The following is a 21,261-nucleotide window of genomic DNA, read 5'->3' as shown; positions in this document are numbered from 1 at the left end:
AAGTGTGGGAAGTATGGTCACTATGCGAAGGATTGCAACTCATTCAAATGCTATAACTGTTATAAAGTGGGACATCTTGCAAAAGATTATCGAATCGAAAAGAAGGTAGAAGAAACAACCAATCTAACTTTGGAAGCTGAAGCAAATGAAGGTTTTCTCTTGATGGCTCAAAATGAGATCAACTCAAATGACAATGTTTGGTATCTTGACTTAGGAGCAAGTAACCATATGTGTGGTCATAAACACTTGTTTAAAGAAATGAGAAAGATTGAAGATGGAAATGTGTCTTTCGGAGATGCATCGAAAGTGAAGGTCGGAGGCAAGGGAACGATTCGTTACTTGCAGAAGGATGGGTTGATTGGATCAATTGAAGATGTTTATTATGTACCAAATCTTAAGACCAACATCTTGAGTTTGGGACAACTTACAGAAAAAGGTTATTCGATACTTATGAAAGAACGGATACTGCATTTGAAGGACGAGCTGGGACATCTGATTGCTCGTGTCGAAATGGAGAGAAATCGAATGTACAAACTGAATCTGATAAACGTTCGAGAAAAATGTTTACAAGTAAATGTCGAAGACAAAGTGTCACTATGGCATCTACGTTTTGGTCATCTACATCATGCTGGTTTAAAAAGGTTGGCGAGAAAGAACATGGTGCATGGACTACCAGATATGGATTATGAAGGAAAGTTCTGTGAAGAATGTGTGCTTAGCAAACAAACAAGAACTTCATTTCAAAAGAAGGCAGAATATCAAGCTAAGCATATCCTTGAATTGATTCACACCGACATATGTGGGTCAATCACGCCAGAATCTTTCAGTAGCAAAAGATACTTTATTTCCTTTATCGACGATTACTCACGGAAGACATGGGTTTATTTCTTGAAAGAAAAGTCTGAAGCATTCGAGGTATTCAAAAGGTTCAAAGTAATGGTGGAGAAGGCAACCGACAGACACATTAAAGCAGTTCGATCTGATAGAGGTGGTGAGTATACTTCGACAACCTTTATGAAGTATTGTGAAGAGCAGGGCATAAGGAGATTTCTAACTGTAGCATACTCACCTCTACAAAATGGGGTGGCTGAAAGGAAGAATCGAACAGTCCTTGACATGGTTCGTTCAATGCTTAAAAGCAAGAACATGCCAAAGGAATTTTGGGCAGAAGATGTACAATGTGCCATTTATGTTCAGAATTGATGTCCACGTTCGAAGTTAGAAGATCAAACACCACAAGAAGCGTGGAGCGGACAGAAGCCAACAGTTTCTCATCTCAAAGTATTTGGTAGTGTGGCTTATGCACACGTACTAGATCAGTGAAGAACGAAGCTTGAAGACAAAAGTTAGAAATACATACTCATTGGGTATGATGAGAAAACAAAAGGGTACAAGCTATTCGATCCATAAGAAAGAAGGTGATAGTGAAGTGCACCTTGTATGTCACTTGGCAGATGCTGAAAACATCAGTTTTGAAGAAGCAGTACGAGACAAGAAGTGGAAAAGTGCCATTGACGAAGAGATCAGGGCGATTAACCACAACAACACTTGGGAGCTAGTTGAATTGCCAAAAGGTAGTCAACCCATTGGTGTAAAGTGGGTATTCAAGAAAAAGATGAACTCTCAAGGAGAAATAGAACGATACAAAGCGAGACTTGTTGCGAAGGGATACAAACAAAAAGCAGGAGTTGATTATGACGAAGTATTTGCACCTGTTGCAAGAATGGAGACAATTCGATTACTTATATCATAAGCTGCTCAATTCAAATGGTCAATATTTCAAATGGATGTCAAAACAGATTTTCTGAATTGTGTACTCGAAGAAGAAGTCTATGTTGAACAGTCACTCGGGTACATGAAAGTTGGAGAAGAGAAGAAGGTACTGAAATTGAAGAAAGCGCTATATGGGCTGAAGCAAGCACCGCGGGCATGGAACACACGTATCGACACATATTTCAAGGAGAACGGGTTTGAGCAATGTTCGTACGAACATGCCCTCTACATGAAGAAAATGGAAGGAATGTATTACTTGTTGCTCTCTATGTCGATGATCTTATTTTTCTGGGCAGTAATGGTCAGATGATAAAAGAATTCAAAAGCACAATGACATGTGAATTCGAGATGACAGACTTAGGCCTGATGAGATTCTTTCTTGGTCTGGAAATTCGACAAGAAGAAACAGGAATCTTCATCTCACAAGAAAAATAAGCAAAAGAAATCTTGAAAAGATATAAGATGGAAAGTTGTAATCCGGCTTCGACGCCAATGGAACCAGGAACAAAGTTGTCGAAATTTGATGGAGGAGAACGTGTCGAAGCAGGCAAATATCGAAGTTTGGTAGGAAGTCTTCGCTATCTCACATGCACAAGACCAGATATCTCATTAAGTATAGGCATTGTAAGTCGATTCATGGAGGAGCCAGTTTACACACATTGGAAAGCATTGAAGCGAATTCTGATGTACATCCAAGGAACAGTGTCACTTGGGATGTTCTACTCGAATTCAGACAAATACAAGTTGGTTGGTTACTCTGACAGTGACTGGTGCGGAGACATAAACGATCGGAAAAGCACTTCTGGATATGTGTTCTTCATGGGAAATACTGTATTCACTTGGCTTTCTAAAAAACAGCCAATAGTAACACTTTCGACATGTGAAGCAGAATATGTAGCAGCATCCTGATGCGTTTGTCATGCAATATGGCTCAGAAGATTGATGAGTAAAATGGAGCTAAAACAGAAAGGTGCAACAACAATACAAGTTGACAACAGGTCAGCAATTGAGTTAGCAAAGAATCTAGTAAACCATGAAAGGAGCAAACACGTTGATGTTCGCTTCCACTTCATTCGAGAACACGTGAAGGAAGGAAATGTCGAATTAAAGCATGTAGCAAGTAAGGATCAAGCAGCAGACATTTTCACAAAACCACTATCAAAAGAAATCTTCGACAGAGACAAGAAATTGATAGGCATGATGAATAGAAGAAACATTTAAGTTTACAGAGGAGTTTTGTTGAATAAACTTTAATGTTAGTGGGTTTTTATTAATAAGTTAGTGAAGAGATTAAGAGTCAGTTGTAGTTAGAAGGTCAAGAGATAATGGCTTATTAATAGTATGTACTAATAATTGTAAGTTTTTGAGTCTATATAAAGATCAAGGATGCACTCTAATTAAACACAAAAGTTACAATAGAACTTGCTTCCTTCTGTCAAAAACATCAATCTATATTGCCTACAGATAAGATAAGAAAGAAATAATTGAGAGAAATGATGAATATTAGTGAAGAAGCAAAGGTTGTATGTGTCACCGGTGCTTCAGGTTACATTGCTTCATGGATTGTTAAGTTTCTCCTGCAACGCGGTTACACCGTTAAAGCCACTGTTCGTGACCCAAGTTAGTATTGCTGCCTCTTAATAATCTCTTCTAATTTCATTTGGTTTTCATTCAATTTCAACGAGTCATTCTTTTTCTCTTCATATATATATAGGTAATCCAAATAAGGTTAATCACTTGCTTAAACTCGATGGTGCAAAGGAAAGATTGCAACTCTTTAAGGCTGATCTATTAGAAGACGGTTCCTTTGATTCTGCTATTCAAGGTTGCCATGGTGTCTTTCACACTGCTTCACCTGTTCAGTTTGGTGTCGACGACCCTCAGGTGAAGTCACCTTCATTCCATAGAGTAAATAATAACAAAAATAACATTATGTTTTCCTGGTTTCAGAAAGAAATAATTGATCCAGCAGTGAAGGGAACTATGAATGTTTTGAAATCATGTGCGAAATCACCATCTGTGAAACGGTTTGTTTTTACTTCTTCTATTGTCACAGCTTTATATAGCGGAAAACCTCGAAACCCAGAAGCTGTAGTTGATGAGACATGGTTTTCAAATCCAGATTTCTTACGTAACAAAAAGGTACTATCTATCATGTAAAGTGCCTCTTTTCCATTCACTATACAGCTATTGAGCAATAACGCAATTGTGAGTGTTTATTTATTGTATTTCAGATGTGGTATCAATTTGCAAAGACTTTAGCCGAGGAAGTTGCCACAAAATTTCTAACAGAAAACAATATTGACTGCATTGTTATGAATCCAGCTATGACGATTGGGCCTCTCTTGCAACCTGAGATTAACGAAAGTTCCACTTTAATTCTTGACTTAATAAATGGTACTAGTAACTTTTATTTTCTTTTCTGATGAATTAAACAATAAATTTGAATGTGAAAATTACAAAGACATGCTTGCTTTCAATTGCTTGGCGCACAGGTTCAGAAACATTCACCAATGCTGCGGTCGCATGGATCAATGTGAAGGATGTTGCAATCGCACATATTCTGGCATACGAGGATTCTTCGGCTAGTGGAAGATACTGTTTGTCTGAAAGAGTGATACATTTCTCTGAACTTACTAAGATTTTAGGTCATATGTATCCAACATTGCAAATTCCGAACAAGTGAGTTTTATTATTCAATTCAATACTATGATATATTATTAAAAAAATGTTTTTTCTTCTATCTTTTCTAACTAGTATTTTTATGTTGTGAATAAACTATGTTATTAGGTGTGCTGATGATAAGCCTTTGAAACAAATATTTCAAGTTTCAAAAGAAAAGGCAAAGAAATTGGGAGTTGAATTTATTCCTCTGGAAGTGAGCCTTAAAGAGATTGTGGAAAGTTTGAAAGAGAAAAGGTTTGCTAAGTTATAGTTTATGATATTTCAGTGAGAAAAAATTAGTGATAATCATAATTTTCGCTTTGGATTTAGGAACTAAGTATAAGGATGAGCTTTTTCTTTTTGGATATAAGGATGAGATATTTTTTTTTTTTAATTTGATTTTTACACCCCACTTTGCTTTGCAATAAGAGCTGTTTGTTTTATCTTTAAAAAAAAAATTATTTTAAAAATAATTTTATAAAAATGATTTTTAAAATATTATAAATTTTTTAAAAATTATTTTTAAAAATTAAAAGATTGAATTGTTCATTCTATAACATAAATATATATTTTTGAAGATCAAAACATAGTCAAAATCACAATTTTTTCAAAAAGTTGTATTTTAAAAATAATTTTTATGAAAAGTCATTTGAAATAGTTTTAAAATTAAGTGATTTTTTGAAATTTTAATATCCCAACACTACGCCAAATAAGGTAAAAGAGGGCGCTTTTTTTGGCCTATAACAACACTTTAAAACGCCCTCTAATCTGGCGCTGGCATAGGTAAAGACAGCGCTTTTTTTCCTGGTGAAAGCGCTCTCTAAAGTGGCTCTTTAAGCCCTTTAAGGGTCACTTTAGAGGGCGCTTTTTAAAGAAAGCGCCCTCTAAAGTGGAAACTTTTAAGGGTTTAGAGGACGCTTTTACTGGAAAGCGCCCTCTAAAGTGGAAATTTAAAGGGTTTAGAGGGCGCTTATTTTGGAAAGCGCCCTCTAAAGTGGGTGGTTATTTAAATTTTTTTTTTTAAAAAGCGCTATATTTTTTTATTTATTTTAGACAACCTGTATATTGAAGCAGTACACCTAAAACTGTATAATTTGAAGCCCTTTTTCACACATTGCATTCAACAAGCTTTATATACAACAATCCATACATATACAACAATCCACTGATATATAATCGTTTAACTTCTAAAGATTCTAAATATACAACCAATTCATAACTTAAAAAGAAATAAAACTAAGTAGCAAAAGCATCTCTGAGATGTATGTTTTTTTGCTAGCCGCAGTCTTCTTATCAACAACCTCTTTTTGTTCAATATCAATAGCATGAACCTAAAATATCATAAAATTAGTTAGGTGAAGTATAAGATCAAGAATTAACATTTTCTATGCATAAATATCATATAATTGTGTTTATACCTTTTTTTTTTATGCAACTGACTCGATTTGCTGTAATAAAAGCCATTTTACCTGTAATAAAGAAAACAATTAAAATCATTTGACCTGTACCTTTTTCACTAAGTTCTCTTTCTTTTCTTGGTTGGAATATGTTCTACATGTCATTTAACGATGCATACTCATTTCGAAACAAAACGCAATCGTTTGGACATGCATGTATCTTATCATAGCTCATGCCAATAGAGCACAACATCTTTTTGGTCTCATATGTTTGATTGGGAAGAACATTATCCTCAGGAAGCATATCTTTCAAAAGGGCTAATAACTCTGTGAAATTTTTATCTGACCATCCATTGCCCGCCTTTAAGTTGTACAACTTTAATACCGCAGACAATCTTGTGAATTTAGTGCAACCATCATACAAAGGTTTCTCTGCATCACTTACCAACCTCTCAAACATTTCGGGACAATCCTTAAGATCTCCTTCAAGTGCTTCTGCAATCTCTTCAACTCGATCACAATCGTATGTATCTGCGCCACTATAGTTTGAGGCATAGGTCGTACTATCCCCCGGTTCAACATTCTCGTTACTTTTCTCACCATGCAAATTCCAACATGTATAACTTCGATCAATTCCATGCCTCATTAGATGCGATGTCAACTGAACTGCGTCAACCCGTTTCCCATAACAACAACCCAAGCAAGGACATATCATTCTACTGTGGTCTTCGGCGTGCGCAACGGCAAACTTAACGAATTCTGATACCCCATTCTCGTACTCTCTCGACAATCGATTGGAAGACATCCATGTATTATCCATTACTAATTAGAATAAACAAAAAACAATTTCAGAAGAGAAACCAAAAATGGGATGAGACAAAACAATTTCGCTTTATTGAGTTAGTCTCTGTGCGGGCATTCATGTCTCCAACAACAACCCAAAACCAAAACAATTTTGGTTTATTGAGTTAGTTTCTCAACATTTTCAGATATCTCTGACTTCAATAGCATGAGAATGTATGAACCATGCATTAAGCATTAGTGGTATGCACTAATTTGTAGCATAGTTATATATCATCATATAGTTTTTACAAAAGATAAACATTGACTAGAAAATATATATGTAGAATTGTATAATGGTCTAACTGAAAGCTAACAGAAGAATAGTCGACTCTAATTTACTCTATCAAATAACATCCATACCTAAACTTCTTAAGTTACTAGCTACGCTATGTATGCTAGAATAAGTACACTCATAAGCTGCATAGTGTACCTTTGATTGGTAGAAGGTGTTTTAGATATTGCTGCCTCCTTTTTCTACATCGAGAAACAAATGGAACAGTTGGTGAAATTTAACCCATAATGCCTAGTCTCCATTGCTAGCATTGCAACACAATAATTATTATTGAGAATACTCAATAAATGTATGAACCAAGAAAAATGAAACCAAAAATGAACAATAGCGAACGTCAGAAGAGAAACCAAGTAATATGAAGATTAGAAAAATACCTATGGTGTCAAAATCGAACAGCTAACAACGAATTAATAGAAGGAGAAAACGTCGTAGATCTAACAGAGGTGGAAGGAGAACGCCTTAGAAGTAGCGAAAATCGTAGCAGTGAGAACCCTAACGTGAAAAAGAACGAAAATAACAGAGAGTGAAATAACAAAACGCGCAGTATGTTATAATTTTAATGTTTACTAAAGGGGACCTTAGAGGGCGCTTGTGGAAAAAAAAAAAGCGCCCTCTAAAGGGGGCCTAAGAGGGCGCTTATGAAAGCGCTCTCTAAGGCTTTCCGAAAGCGCTTTATAAACTGGAAATGCACATGGACTTATAGAGCGCTTTTTTAAAAGCGTCCTCTAAGGGTAACCTTAGAGGGCGCTTTCTAAAAAGCGCCCTGTATTGTTGTCCCTCTATCTCCTCCTTATTTTTTCGCTTCACCTTAGAGGGCGCTTTATTACAAAAGCGTCCTCTAAAGTGCGCTGTCTATTCCAGTTGTTCGCTCCTTATTTTTTCGCTTCACTTTAGAGTGCGCTTTTGTAATAAAGCGCCCTCTAAGGTGCGCTGTCTATTCCAGTTTTTGGCGTAGTGCAAAAAAAATTCGATAAAATGATGAAATATCTAAAATAATATTTTAAGAATAACTATTCAAATCAAATTTTCATTTGAAGCTTTTATGAGTGATATTAAAATATATAACACTATAACAATTATTTAAAAAAAAACAAAATAAACGAGCCCACAATCAAAGTATATAATCGGTTTTGAACTCATTTTTGTTGTGACTAGAAGTTCAATAGAATTTTGACAAAAAAATAATACGGCAACTAATGCAATTTTCAAATAATATTAATTTGGAAATGTGAATTCACAAATCTACGGTTACATGTGATAATTTGCATTATTAATTTATTTTTTAAAATAAATAAATTAGGAAGTGTAATAAAGATGAAATTGTGATGTATGTGTGGTAAGATTTGACAGAATAAAATTAAAAATGAAAACAATAGAAAGATTGTCAGGGTAACGCTTATAGTGGAGAAGATGATAGAAAACAGACTTAGGTGGTTTGGGCATCTGAACAGAAGATCGATAGATTATGTAGTAAGGAGGATAGAACATGTGGAGAGAAGAAAAACAATTAGAGAAAAAGAAGACTTATAAAGATTATCATATAAGTTATTAAGAAAGATCTTGAGATTAATAATTTGAATATTACACTGAAAGTTGATTCATCTAGTCCATTTCACATGGCGGAATAAGGTTTAATTATTGTTGTGATTTGTTTTTTAAAAAGACAAAATAAATATATGAATGAAGAAGTGAAACCAATCAGGGCAGAGATTCATAAAGGTGAAATACAAAGAAAAATATACATAACAAGTCTAAATGAGTAATAAATAATATTTCATAACACTAATATAATAAAAAAAATCCAATCTAATGATGTTTTTACCATATTGGGTTTGGGTGATTAAGGGTTGGAGAAAATTATGGGATTGCTACTGGGTATGGGTAGTGGTATTGTTTAGAGTTGTTTATGTTTAAATTGTGGGGTTACTCATCACACTCTAATGAGTTACTCATACCCTAATAAAATTTCAAAACGATATTTAGATTTTCGATTATAAAATTCGAACCCGTTTAAAATCTGGATTATTTCCTACTACTACTTAAGCAAACAACAAATACATTCAAGACAATATAAATCAAAAAGCAAAATAAATTTCAAACAAGAAAACAAGATCATTATATGAGATTTTCTGGAATGTAAAATCTGGACTATATTGTATTATCCGACACAAAAGCAATTTCAGACAAGAGACGAAAACACACAAATTAACATAAATATTTGTTATTACATACATAAAATATGTAATATTATTTAGATATTTGTTAACGGAAAATCTAGCATGACATTTAATGATCTAAAGATGATTGAGGACGTTTCAAAATCTTTAGAATATTATCGATCGATCTCATCATTGTCGCATCCACTTCGATCGAACACCTTGTTTCATAACAGTGAAATATACTCCACATAACTCTTAAATCCTCATCTTTCTTCAACTCAAAGTTATTGAACTTCACATTTCCTTTGTTATCAATAGAGGGTGAACGGTATTCAATCTTAACCACCATTCGATTATCTGGGTAGCGTAAGAGATTTCAGAACTTAAAAAAAGATGTCATTTGTGATCCTAAATTCAAGAGGAGGTTTCATGTCATTGAATTAAATAAATGCGAGATACGAGTATTAAGATATTTTGTGGTGTTTTCATAGCTACATTTGCTTAATATATATATATATATATATATATATATATATATATATATATATATATATATATATATATATATATATATATATATATATATATATATATATATATATATATATCAGGTGTCATTTCAGATATTAAATTCCAGAGTCAATTACATACAGGTAAGGGTTTGTCTAGATATTAAATTTTGGGGTGCTCCTTTACGTATGAAAGAATAATACAATAATAATTATGGAGTGTCCGGATTTTAAAATCTAGAGTCATTCAGTAAAGAAGTTAATCTTGTAGTTAGATAGTTTTACACACAAAACCTCCCAATTTAAATATTAGTAATGTTAGGTATACATTAAAACACATTAAAATGTATCTGAATTACATTATTGAATATATCAATCCACATTACATACAAAAAATATGTCACCGCCTAAAATGCATAGTAAAATAAAACTTAAATGCATCAAAACATGTGTCATCGTCTAAATTTATATCTATAGGTGGTTCCTCCTTTGACATTTCCTTTTTTTATTCTCTTTCTATTTTGCTAAACTTAGCAAACTCTTCCATCCTATTCAAAAATTATCTGGCCAACTTCCATCTTTTGTATGGAATGAGATGTCCACTCTAGGGATGTTTGTGGTAAAGGACATCTCTGTTGGAGCACAAGAAGTGAAGAAGAAGAAGAAGATGATGATGATGGAAGAGAGAAACAGAATATGCAACTAACTTTTTACTCTCAGATGCAAAACGGTTACAGTGAAAATTCTTGTTACAACTGAACTAAGTTTTATCTTATATACACAAGTTAAAGGCAAATGAAATTAAATATTAATTATAACTAACATCATCGATTAATTCATATTAAGCAAATTAAAATCAACAACACAAATTGCATCCCTTAAAGGAATAAATTGATTTGTCTTGATTACTTTAGTCCGCACATCTGATAGTTGTTTCTGAGTGCTATAGTGAATAACTTCAAGCGCTCCATTCTGAACTTGATTGCGCAAAAAATGGAACTTCATGTTAATGTGCTTGCTCCTTCCATGCACCATTGGATTCTTAGCAAGGCTTATATCTTATTTGTTGTCAATCATCAACCTCACAGGCTTTCTCACCTTGATATCCAGATCCTGCAATAAGTTCATAATTCAAACATCTTGACATGCATACAAAGCATCTGCAATGTACGCGACTTCACATGGTTGACAATGTAATCACTAGTTGCTTCTTGGAGCACCAAGAAATGAGATCTCCCAAATACTTGAAGAAATATCCATAAGTACTTATTATGTCAACTATGTATCCACATCAATCAGATTATGAATAGAATATCAGCTCTGAATTAGATTTAGCATCAGAGGGGAACAAAACTCCATACCTCAGAGTCCCTTTAATATACCTCAGTATCCTGATAGAAGTTTGGTAATGTGACCAATTTGGTTTGTTCATAAACCTACTCATCATTCCAAATACATAGCAGATGTCAAGTCTGGTGTTACAGAGATATCTCAATAAGCCCGCCAACTATTTAAAAGTTGCATCATCTACATCATCTACATCATCGCCCTTAACATCAGAATCAAGCTTGTGATTTATTTCAGCATGTGTGATTGCAGACTTGCAATTTATTAGCTCAAATATCTTTAGAAGCTCAAGTTCATACTTCAGCTGATGCAAAATTATACCCTTATCATAGTACGTAATCTTCATTCCTACAAATTATACCATATTCATTAGATCAGTCATCTCAAACTCATTCATCAGCACCTTCTTGAACTTGACTATCTCATCTAAATAGCTCCCTTTTAGTTATATGTCATCAACATAGAGACACACCAGAATCATATTGCTATCAGATATATGTTGAACATAAACACCATACTCCATCTCACATTTTCTGAATTCTTGAATCTTGAAAATTGAATCAATTTTTAGATTCCAAGCTCTAGGAGCTTGTTTCAGTCCTTACAAGGCTTTTATGCAACTTGTACACCATCCCTTCCTGGTTATTTTTCACAAATCCAAGAGGTTATGACACTCAAACTTCCTCTTGTAAAGGACCATTCAGAAATGTAGATTTCACATTTAAATGCATCTGAGGCCAACTTCTATTAGCAACTATAGGAATCACAATCTGATTGTTTCATGCCTAGCTACAAGTGAAAACACCTCAAATTAATCTAATCCAAATTTCTATATAAATCTTCTAACTACTAACACTACTTTGTGTTTTCCAATTGATCCATCTGGCCTTAGTTTCAAATTGTAAACCAGTCTCACACTAATGGTTTTCTTGTTCTTTAGAACTCAGTCAACTCCCAAGTCTTGTTTCTTTATATGGCCTTAAGTTTTTCTTTCAAGGCCTTCAGCCACACTTTCTTCTTAAGAGTTTCTTCAGTACTAACGGATTAAAATAATACTAACATGGCACGCTAAATGACATCCCATTCAGAGTTTATCTCGTTATCTTGCAACATGTAAAACTCTGCAAAAGAAATTGGTATTTGTTTGATTCTTTGTGGCCTTTGAACTTGTTTAGAATATTCTTCAAATGCTTGAACACTATCATATGTTGGACTGTCTTTAGATGTTAGATCACCTTCAGAACCATGACCACCTTCATAGGCATGATTAACACTAGAGTATGGATCATTATCAGAATTAGATTCACCTTCAGAGTTAGACTCGCCTTCATACTCTACTTCATCATTAGAGTCACCTTCAGATTCATGCTCCCCTTATGACTCTACTTCAGCATCAAATCCACCTTTAGACTCTGACCCATCTTCAAAGGCAGAATCTCCTTCAGAGAAAGATTCTTCTTTAGAGTCTGAAATATCTTCAGAAGTTAACTCGGGCGTTAACACTGCACTAGAGTTGAATTAAGACTTTGTTGTAATCCCATGCTTTTGTTTCCTTCACAATGACATCTCTACTGATTTCCACCTTGTTAGTGACTAGACAAATAAAGCTTATAAGCATATGTATTGTGGTACCCAAACGATAACATTACTTTGCTTTTATCATCCATCTTCTTTCTAGTAGCACCTGGAACATGTTTGTAACAAACAAAACCAAATACTCTGAAATGACTCACACTTTTCTTATCTCCAGTCCACTTCTCAAAAGGAACAATTTCCTTTAGCTTCTTAGTTGGACATCTATTGAGCACATATGCTTCCATGGCAATAGCTTATCCCCACATGGTATGAGGGAGCTTCTTCTCCTTTAGCATGCTCCTTGTCGTATCAAGCAAATTCATGTTTCTTCTTTCAATAAGACCATTGTGTTGTGGAGTATATGGAGAAGACACCTCATGTTCAACTCCATTCTCTTCACATAAGCTTCTGGACTATGATGAGTTCTACTCACATCTACCATCAGTTCTGAGAACTTTCAGCTTCTGACCACTATGTTTTTTAGCCTTCACTTTGAACTTCTGAAATTCAGCAAATACCTCATGCTTAAACTTGATGAGTGTTACCCATGTCATTCTCGTGAACTCATCCACAAATGACACAAAGTACTTGTTTCTCCAAATGAAGGTACTTCAAATGGTCTACATACATTAAAATGCACTACTCCCAAATCATGTTTTGCTCTTGGAGCCACTTCTGATGCAAATGGAAATCTAGGTTGCTTGCCTTTCATGCATATCTCACATGACTTCTCAGGCTTCACAATCTTAGGAATGATATGTACCAGCTTCTTAGAACTCATATGACATAAGCTTCTGAAGTTCAGATGCCTCAATCTCTTGTGCCACAACTCACTATCACCTTCAACACCTTCAACACTAAGTCATTTAGTTTCAGTTATTTTCACATTGAATTTGAATGTTCTGTTGCTTCCCAGTTTAGATTTCATAATCAGCTTCTGATCAGAATCGTACAACTTCAAGAGATTGTCCTTCATAGTAACTGAGAAACCTTTCTCAATTAGCTGACATACACATCATCATATTGTTCTTCATGCTAGGAACATACCAAACATTCTTGATTAGAAAAGTTTTGACATTCTTCTCTCTAACTTTGACATCTCTCATTCCTTCAGCATTAAGGTACTTATCATCAGCATATCTGATCTTTGTCCTCTTTCTAGAGTTAAAATCAATGAGCCAGTGTTTGTTTCCAGTTAGGTGATTTGAGAAGCTAGTGTCCATATACCACCACTCTACCAAATATCCACCATCAGATTCAGAAGCCATCAATAGCATAGGTTCATCACCAGACTCTCCTCTTGCTATGTTTACTTCTTCTGATTTCTTTTCCTTGTTTGACCAACAGTCAGCAGCAAAGTGGCCAAACTTCTTACAGCAGTAGCATTGAACCTTCTTTCTATCAAACTTCTCCTTTTCCTTCTGATGTTTTTTCTTCTTCAAAGTTATAGGCTTCTAACTTCTGATAACCACCACCATGTCTCTTCTTGGCCTCTGACCAAGACTACTTTTGATTCTTCTTACTAGGAGACGCTTTTAGAGCCTGCGCTACCTATCTTTCAGAGTTTCTCTCAGTCAGACGCAACTCTTGTGCCTCTAGACTACTATGAAGCTCTTCAATTCTCATGGTGTTAAGGTCCTTAGAGTTTTCAATTGATACAACAATGTAATTAAACTGAGGATTAAGTCATCTTAGTACGTTTTCAATGATTACTGGTTCAGAGAGAGTTTGTCCACAAGATTTCATCTCATTTGTGATCAGAATCACTCTAGAGTTGTAATCATGTACCTTCTCATTGTTCTTCATGTTGACATTCCCATACTGCTTACATAGAGATTAAAGGTTCACCTTCTTCACTAATGCATCATTGTCGTAGCATCGTACCACTGTGTCCCATGCAGTCTTCGTCGTTGATGATTCAACGATCTTATCAAACACATTCGTATCTACACACAAATGGATATAGAACAACGTCTTCTGATCCTTCTTCTTTGTTTCTCTATGTGTGCTTCTCTACGCTTCAGTTTCATATGTTGCAACCACCTTGTAAACCTCATTAACGATATCAAGATCATCTTGAGAGCCAAACAACACACCTAACTGAATCATCCACTAATTCTAATTCTTTCCATCAAATACTGGAAGTTTCGTATTCAAGCTATCATTTTCTCCGTTCGTCTTCATTCTTGTGCAAATTCACTCAGATCTCACCAACACTCGTGTTTCCCAATCCCTTAGAATCAAGTAATGTGATTCTGTTTCGATTCTGATATTAAATTCACTATGAATTGAATGAACATAATCAATCACACCTCACGTACATTCGTGTTTCCCGTTCTTGAATTTAAACTGAAGTTTTAGATGTCAATTGTTGAAGCACAAGAAGTGAAGAAGAAAGAAGAAGAAGAAGAAGAAGAAGAAGAAGGTGATGATGATAATGATGATGATGATGATGATGGTGGTGGTGGAAAAGAGAAACAGAATATGTAACTAACTTTTTACTCTCAGATGCAAAACGGTTACAGTAAAAATTCTTGTTACAACTGAACTAAGCTTTAGCTTATTAACACAAGTTCCCTCTAAATGAAATTCAAATGCAAAACAAATTAAAGGCAAATGCAATTGGATCTGAATTACAACTAACAATCTCGATTTCAAATAAACTTGAACAAAAATGTTGTGCTTGTGAAGGCCACCCAATGCACATAATAAGTATGACTGAATTTTGAGGTGAGTTACTTTGAAGTGGAGAAATGTTTCAAAGAAATCTTATCTTGTCTGTCATATCCCAATTTTGTCCAGACATTTAATTTTTCACGCTACCAACTTTATTTTTTTTGTTCAAAATGTACTTTCAATTTTCTAGACAAATCGATAGAAGATACTTTCAATTTTCTAATTTTGATTGTTTTATTGAACTATATTACGCGTAGATTAGTTTTGCGTGTTCATTTAAAATTTGCGCATCCACGTGCGTTCGCAGCTTGGTGAGTGTGCGCGTGTGCGTGAACAACATCCAGCAATCTAATGTGACTTCTAAGCTAAGGCCTTGTGATTGATTTTCTAATAATGTAAAAGCATAATAATACTCAGCAACAATGATGGTGGTTTATATTAGTTTGAACAACGCAAATATGGGTGATTCAAAGGGTTTAGGCCGAATTCCATTTCTAAAGCTCGTGTGAACAATGCCCAGGATTGGAACAAATGATTACGCAAATCATTTGTAACCACAATACAACATCTTTTTCAATGTACACAACAATGACGGTTAAACGATGGTTGTCAGGTGTCACGTAAAAATAAATAAAAAACTTCTCATCTTTAAAGAGCATGTTCATTATCTCTGATTTGTAAAAACGGAGGAAAATCTAGTTTGATATTACACGTCTGAAATGGTTGTTGCGGTGGTGGTGGTGGTTGAGACACAAAGCCCTTATCGTCGGTTTTTATGGTGATTGTAGCGAACTAAGTTGATTCTCCATATGATCCATGCGTGCTTGATCAAAGTGAAGATGATGAGTATGCATTGTCACGAACGATCAGCACCTCCAAAAAGTTCTACAAACTTATGTTAATTTTTGCGATTGAACTTTCCATACCCTTCAAACGAGTTCCAAAAATCACGAGGAGGCCAATGAAAACACGAAATGTTTGTAATTCAAGATAGTACAAGTGCTTTTTAATAATTTCTCCTAATGAGTTAAATATATATTAATCAATTCTTGTTTAAATTTGTTGCTTATTTGATTTTCATTTAACTTGAACCAGTGGTTTTATTTTCTTCTTATCTATAGATAATCCCAATAAGGTGTTTCTACTTCAAGTAACTAGAGCATATGAGAGTGACTATGAATTTTACCTTTGAAGAAGTGTGATCAAGAGAAGTGTGATCAAGTAAACTCTTACCAAAATCAATTTCAATACATCAAAGTTTTTGTGAACATGAATAAAAAATTTAGAGTACTTTGATTGGCTTGTGAAACTATTTTTATTTTTGAAAATTTAAAAATAATAGATCTTTGGAAGTTCCTCCTTAATTTTTAACTTAATAAATGGTTATTGCCATCTTACAATAGTTTCCAAAATATTTGAATTTCATACCTCAAAATTACAATGTATTTCTACTAAACTAACTCCACAAGTGCATAAGGACGATTTTATTTATTGATGAATAAGGTCAATATGGAAAATTTGCTCTTACCCATCACTTTGCTTTGCTATTGCAATTATCAAATTTTAATGATCAGATTTTATGTTTTCTTTTTACAAAATATTCATTTAACAAAAATCCATTTTGTAGTGGCTAGAATTTTAATAGTGCAAATAATGCAATTTTTCAAAGTTTATTAACCTATGAAAAGTAGGGATTAGGCTACACTAACGTGTTATTGGCCCACAAACAATTTGATCCAAGCCTGTCTACACCAACTTCAACAAAATTTTACCACATATCCTAATAATTATTCCCCTATCCCTACAATATATACAATAGACTAAAATACTCTTAAATAAATAATTTATATTTGAAAAAAAAATGTTACATTCTTAATAAATTTTGATAAATTATCCGAAAAATGTAAAATAAAATAAATTAATACAAATGATCAAGTTCTCTAAAGTCTTTTAACAACATTTTTAAACCATGTCTAAAATAATAAATTTAATTAAGCCATACAAGATAGACAACACAACAAAACGGTTGCCCAAAGTGCACAATAGCAGAAAATTTTAATTACACCACTTCCTGCCACGGATTTTAAAATTTTGAAAAAAAATCCATATTATTTAAATTAAGTTATTCGTTAAATAGTTTGGAAACTAATAAAACACTTTAATTAAGTTAACATTTTAATTAAGTTGTTTGATTAGTATTTTGAAAATTATCCAAACACTTTATTTAAATTATCCGTATAATAAAAAAAATTATTATCGAATTTTTTTGTCAAGTGAAATATATATTAAAAGTTTAAAAAAATTGTCGAAACTATTTTGTCAATATTCCGTTATATTAAAAATTAAAAATTAACTATCGACATTCATTTATTAAGTATTCTGATAAAATAATTTAAAAATTAAAGAATTTAATTTCAAAAATTTTAATTAATAAATAAAAATCGTAGAATTAAAATATTTTGATAAATATTAGGATATAGGAATAATGGGAGAGGTTTAAAGTAAAATCTTCCAACTTCAAGTGGTAATCTCCACTGTCAATTCATTAATTAACTAAAACTAGCTTTTGTAGATTTTAAAAAATTAGTTTTTTCTTCTTAATTTAAAAACAGTTTGTAACAAAAAAAAGGTAGTTTTTATCAGAACTTCCTCACACAATAATACAAGTAATTTAAAACCCATTTTTTATAAATTAACAAGTAATTTTGACATTAAATAATTTAAATATTTATTTTTAATAATTTTAACATAATAATAATCTCACAAATTTTCAAAAATATATATTTAAAAATAACTTTTATGATATTTATTCATAATAACTTTAAATTTTAATAATTAAAAAAATGATATTAAAAAAAGCCATCACCACAACTTGATAAATTTTTTTAAGTAACTTAGTAAATTATTATATACTAATTTCTCATATAATTTTTTTTTAATTTAATTATTTTAACAAAAATATATAGTACTGTTAAAGAGTTTTAAAAAATAGTAATAAATGGGCCTAGTAGTATATAATTGTTATAGTAGTATATAATTGTGGCAGTTACTAAAATCTATTAGCAACCGTCACAAGAAAAACTAAAAATCGGAAGAAGAAGTAGAAGAAGATGAGAACTTATGGAATACACTAAAGAACATGGCTGGGTAGTAATGTTTTCAGTTATCATTAATTGAAAATCATCTCTAACTTTAATCACTAGTTATGCAAAGAATGACTTTTAAAATAAAAAGGACTCTCTTTATTCTCTTTTATAAACAATTTTTATATTTTAAATTTATTAAATAATTGATGTATCGAATTTATATATAATTTAAATATATTATTTATTTAACAAATTTAAAAAATAAAGTTTGTTTATAAAATAGAATTGAGGAAGTATCAGTTTTAAAACTAAATAAATTAAGATTTCATTTTTTATATGAAAATATTATTGTAATTAAGTTGATACCTCATAGTTGAGATTTCGTGGGTTGTTTATTTCAATGTTGAGCCCACTCACAAATGGTTTGACTTCAAAATTATTGTTGAATAAGAATATGTATTATAAGTGATTTTTTACGGATATGCATGGATATGCATCTCCGGAATTTTTTTTAAAGATGTATCTCAGGATTTTGTTGGATTTTGCTTTCCTTTGTTCCCGCAGCATTTTGATTTTGATATGATTTTTTGGTTTTATTATAGATATAATGACTAAAAACTCAGACATATTGAGGCATGGTCAAGTGGCCTTACATGCATCGGTTTGCGATGGGAGAGTCTGAACCTCGCGATCACTTGTTGATGCGATTTCGATCCAGAAGCATGGACATTCGGAGTTCACGTGTCTCCAACATCGTCTTTCAGGATGTGTGTTACCCATAATTCCTATGTAGCCCAACAAGAGGAACATGCTGTTGTTGCCCCCATTTCTAATAGTTTTCCAAGAGGCCCTTATAACACCTCCCTACTTTCATTCTATATAGACCATATTGTTAGGCATGTCTGGAGAGGAGATGTAGCATAAATATTTAATTACTTTTGTATTACATCTGTTTTTATAGTAATTGAATTAACTGATTTTTTTTGTATTGTTTTTTGCAGTTCCGTGAAACGATAAAAAGCATAAACCACATAAGGAAGATTTTCAATCTACCAAAGCATAAAGAGGCATGGTTTCAGGATGTACTGTATCTATCTGGGCTACAAGGTTTATGTGTGACTGGGTACAAGATCATTAACCATGGCATGTTGGTGGCTTTTATAGAGAGATGGCACAAGAAGACGTCATATTTTTATATTCCTATTGGTGAGATGTCCATCATCACCCTTGATGACGTCTCATGCCTCCTAAATCTTCCAATTAGGGGAAATTACTAAACCATTCAATAATCTCTAGAGTTGACGCATTGGACATGATGGTTACCTATTTGGAAGCTGGCGCAGGTGAAGCCCAAATAGAGATTGATGTCACGATAGGCATTATGATAGATTTTCATATCTGGAGCAACTATACAAATACCACATGGGTGCAGAAGTGGAGGCCAAAGGTGTTGATAAATAAGTTTTTTACCACAAACAATGTGCATTGAGGTTATACCTCATGTACTTAGTTGGCATGACCATATTTGTGGACAAAAGTGCAATCTACGTTGATGTAATGTACCTGACATACTTCATCGACTTAGAGCGGATCCACGAGTGAAATTCGGGTGACCGTGTGTTTAGTTCTGAGTATTTTTCAGATATGCACTTCCGAAATACCCTATGAGTTATGCAAAAACACCCTCCCATCAGCTAGTATGCTTTAGAGGTTAGTCCCTATGCACTTATGGACACACCCTGTAATAATACAAAGATGTAAGAACAAATTCAGTATCTACAATTCATCTCTAAGATTTTGATGATAACAAAGGATGAAACAAAATGGTACCCTAACAAAATTTATCTAAGTGCGCAAGACTCTAATCAAAAAGAAGTCAGATAGACATACATCAGATACAGACACAAGTTCAGAATGACCACTAAGAAGGTACTCAAGCAGAAGCTCTGACTCTGAACAAAGGAAGCGTACAAAGCATAACAAACAAAGAGACATCAGACACTCTGAAGCGGAAGAGCGCACTCTAGGATCTGAAGCTTTTACACTCTGACATAATCAATCAGGAAGACATCAAGAACCTCTGAAGACAGTCAGCTATAAGCAACTATCTTAAGATGTACTTGCTGAACAGAAACTCTGATATCTGAACATTCTGATTCAGAAACGATTTCCAAAGACTTAGCTATGAAGACTTCCACTTATGGCAAGAATCTAATTTTGGAAGAAACTTATAGCTCCCCAAACTGCTTTGGAAAGAACACAGAGATTAATGACATTAATCATCCATCATTGCCAAAGATCCTTTCATCCAACGGTCTCCTCATCGAATCCTATATATAGGATGGATCACTTCACTAAGACAACAACGAAACACACGAGAATACTAAAAATACTTTCATATCTCTTACGCATTCTCCTTTCACACGAGTTGCTGCTCTAAAGTGTGAACATTTTTTTTGCTCTTACATTGTGTAATTTCTGCTTACCTAGAAGCACTAAACACTACTATAATTTTACTTCATTATTGAATTCTCCTCAGGTGACTTGTGAAGTATGTAAACTTGAGAGGGCTAAGAGATCTTTATCCTCTTAGATGATCAATTGTTGTAATCTTTCAAGATTAGTGGATTAAGTCCTTATTGAAGGCGAAATCACCTTGGTCGGGTGGACTGGAGTAGCTTTGAATTTCAAGTGAACCAGGATAAAAAATTTGTGTTGATATCTTTTATTTTCACGTGTGTTTTATTTTCAAAAGTTTTTATTATCAGTTAAAACAATTCAAACCACCCTTTCTTGTTTTTCTCAACCTTCAATTGGTATCAGAGTTTCGGCTCTGTTATTGATTTTCTAATCAAGCACTTAACAATGTAGAGAGATCTAGCGTGAGAAAAACATTATGGCCAACACTAATGAAAGAGATAGTTACAATGCTAAACCTCC

At 33.4% G+C, this 21,261-nt stretch overlaps 2 protein-coding genes across 3 annotated transcripts; both read left to right on the top strand.

Moving 5' to 3' along the window:
* Positions 1–2,235: 2,235 nt before the first annotated feature.
* On the top strand, positions 2,236–2,682 carry LOC127103339 (secreted RxLR effector protein 161-like). Its single transcript, XM_051040603.1, has one exon. It carries the CDS (start codon positions 2,236–2,238, stop codon positions 2,680–2,682), a length of 447 nt encoding a protein of 148 aa, XP_050896560.1.
* Positions 2,683–3,156: 474 nt separating this feature from the next.
* LOC127100753 (phenylacetaldehyde reductase) lies at positions 3,157–19,504 on the top strand. 2 transcript variants are annotated; one of them, XM_051038022.1, is made up of 7 exons: positions 3,157–3,393; positions 3,488–3,657; positions 3,724–3,915; positions 4,008–4,170; positions 4,269–4,455; positions 4,564–4,692; positions 19,323–19,504. In XM_051038022.1, the coding sequence occupies exons 1-7, from the start codon at positions 3,267–3,269 to the stop codon at positions 19,336–19,338; spliced, it is 984 nt and encodes a 327-aa protein (XP_050893979.1). In that variant the 5' UTR covers positions 3,157–3,266; the 3' UTR covers positions 19,339–19,504. The 2 variants fall into 2 exon arrangements, with proteins under 2 accessions (XP_050893979.1, XP_050893980.1); XM_051038023.1 differs by lacking the exon at positions 19,323–19,504 and adding an exon at positions 16,357–16,375 and having other exon boundaries at positions 3,158–3,393.
* Positions 19,505–21,261: the final 1,757 nt, after the last annotated feature.

This window comes from Lathyrus oleraceus, chromosome 7, assembly GCF_024323335.1.
Source record: "Lathyrus oleraceus cultivar Zhongwan6 chromosome 7, CAAS_Psat_ZW6_1.0, whole genome shotgun sequence".
Taxonomy (NCBI): Eukaryota; Viridiplantae; Streptophyta; class Magnoliopsida; order Fabales; family Fabaceae; genus Lathyrus; species Lathyrus oleraceus.
The sequence above is the reverse complement of the archived record's forward strand: the minus strand, read 5'-3'. Positions and strand labels throughout refer to the sequence as shown.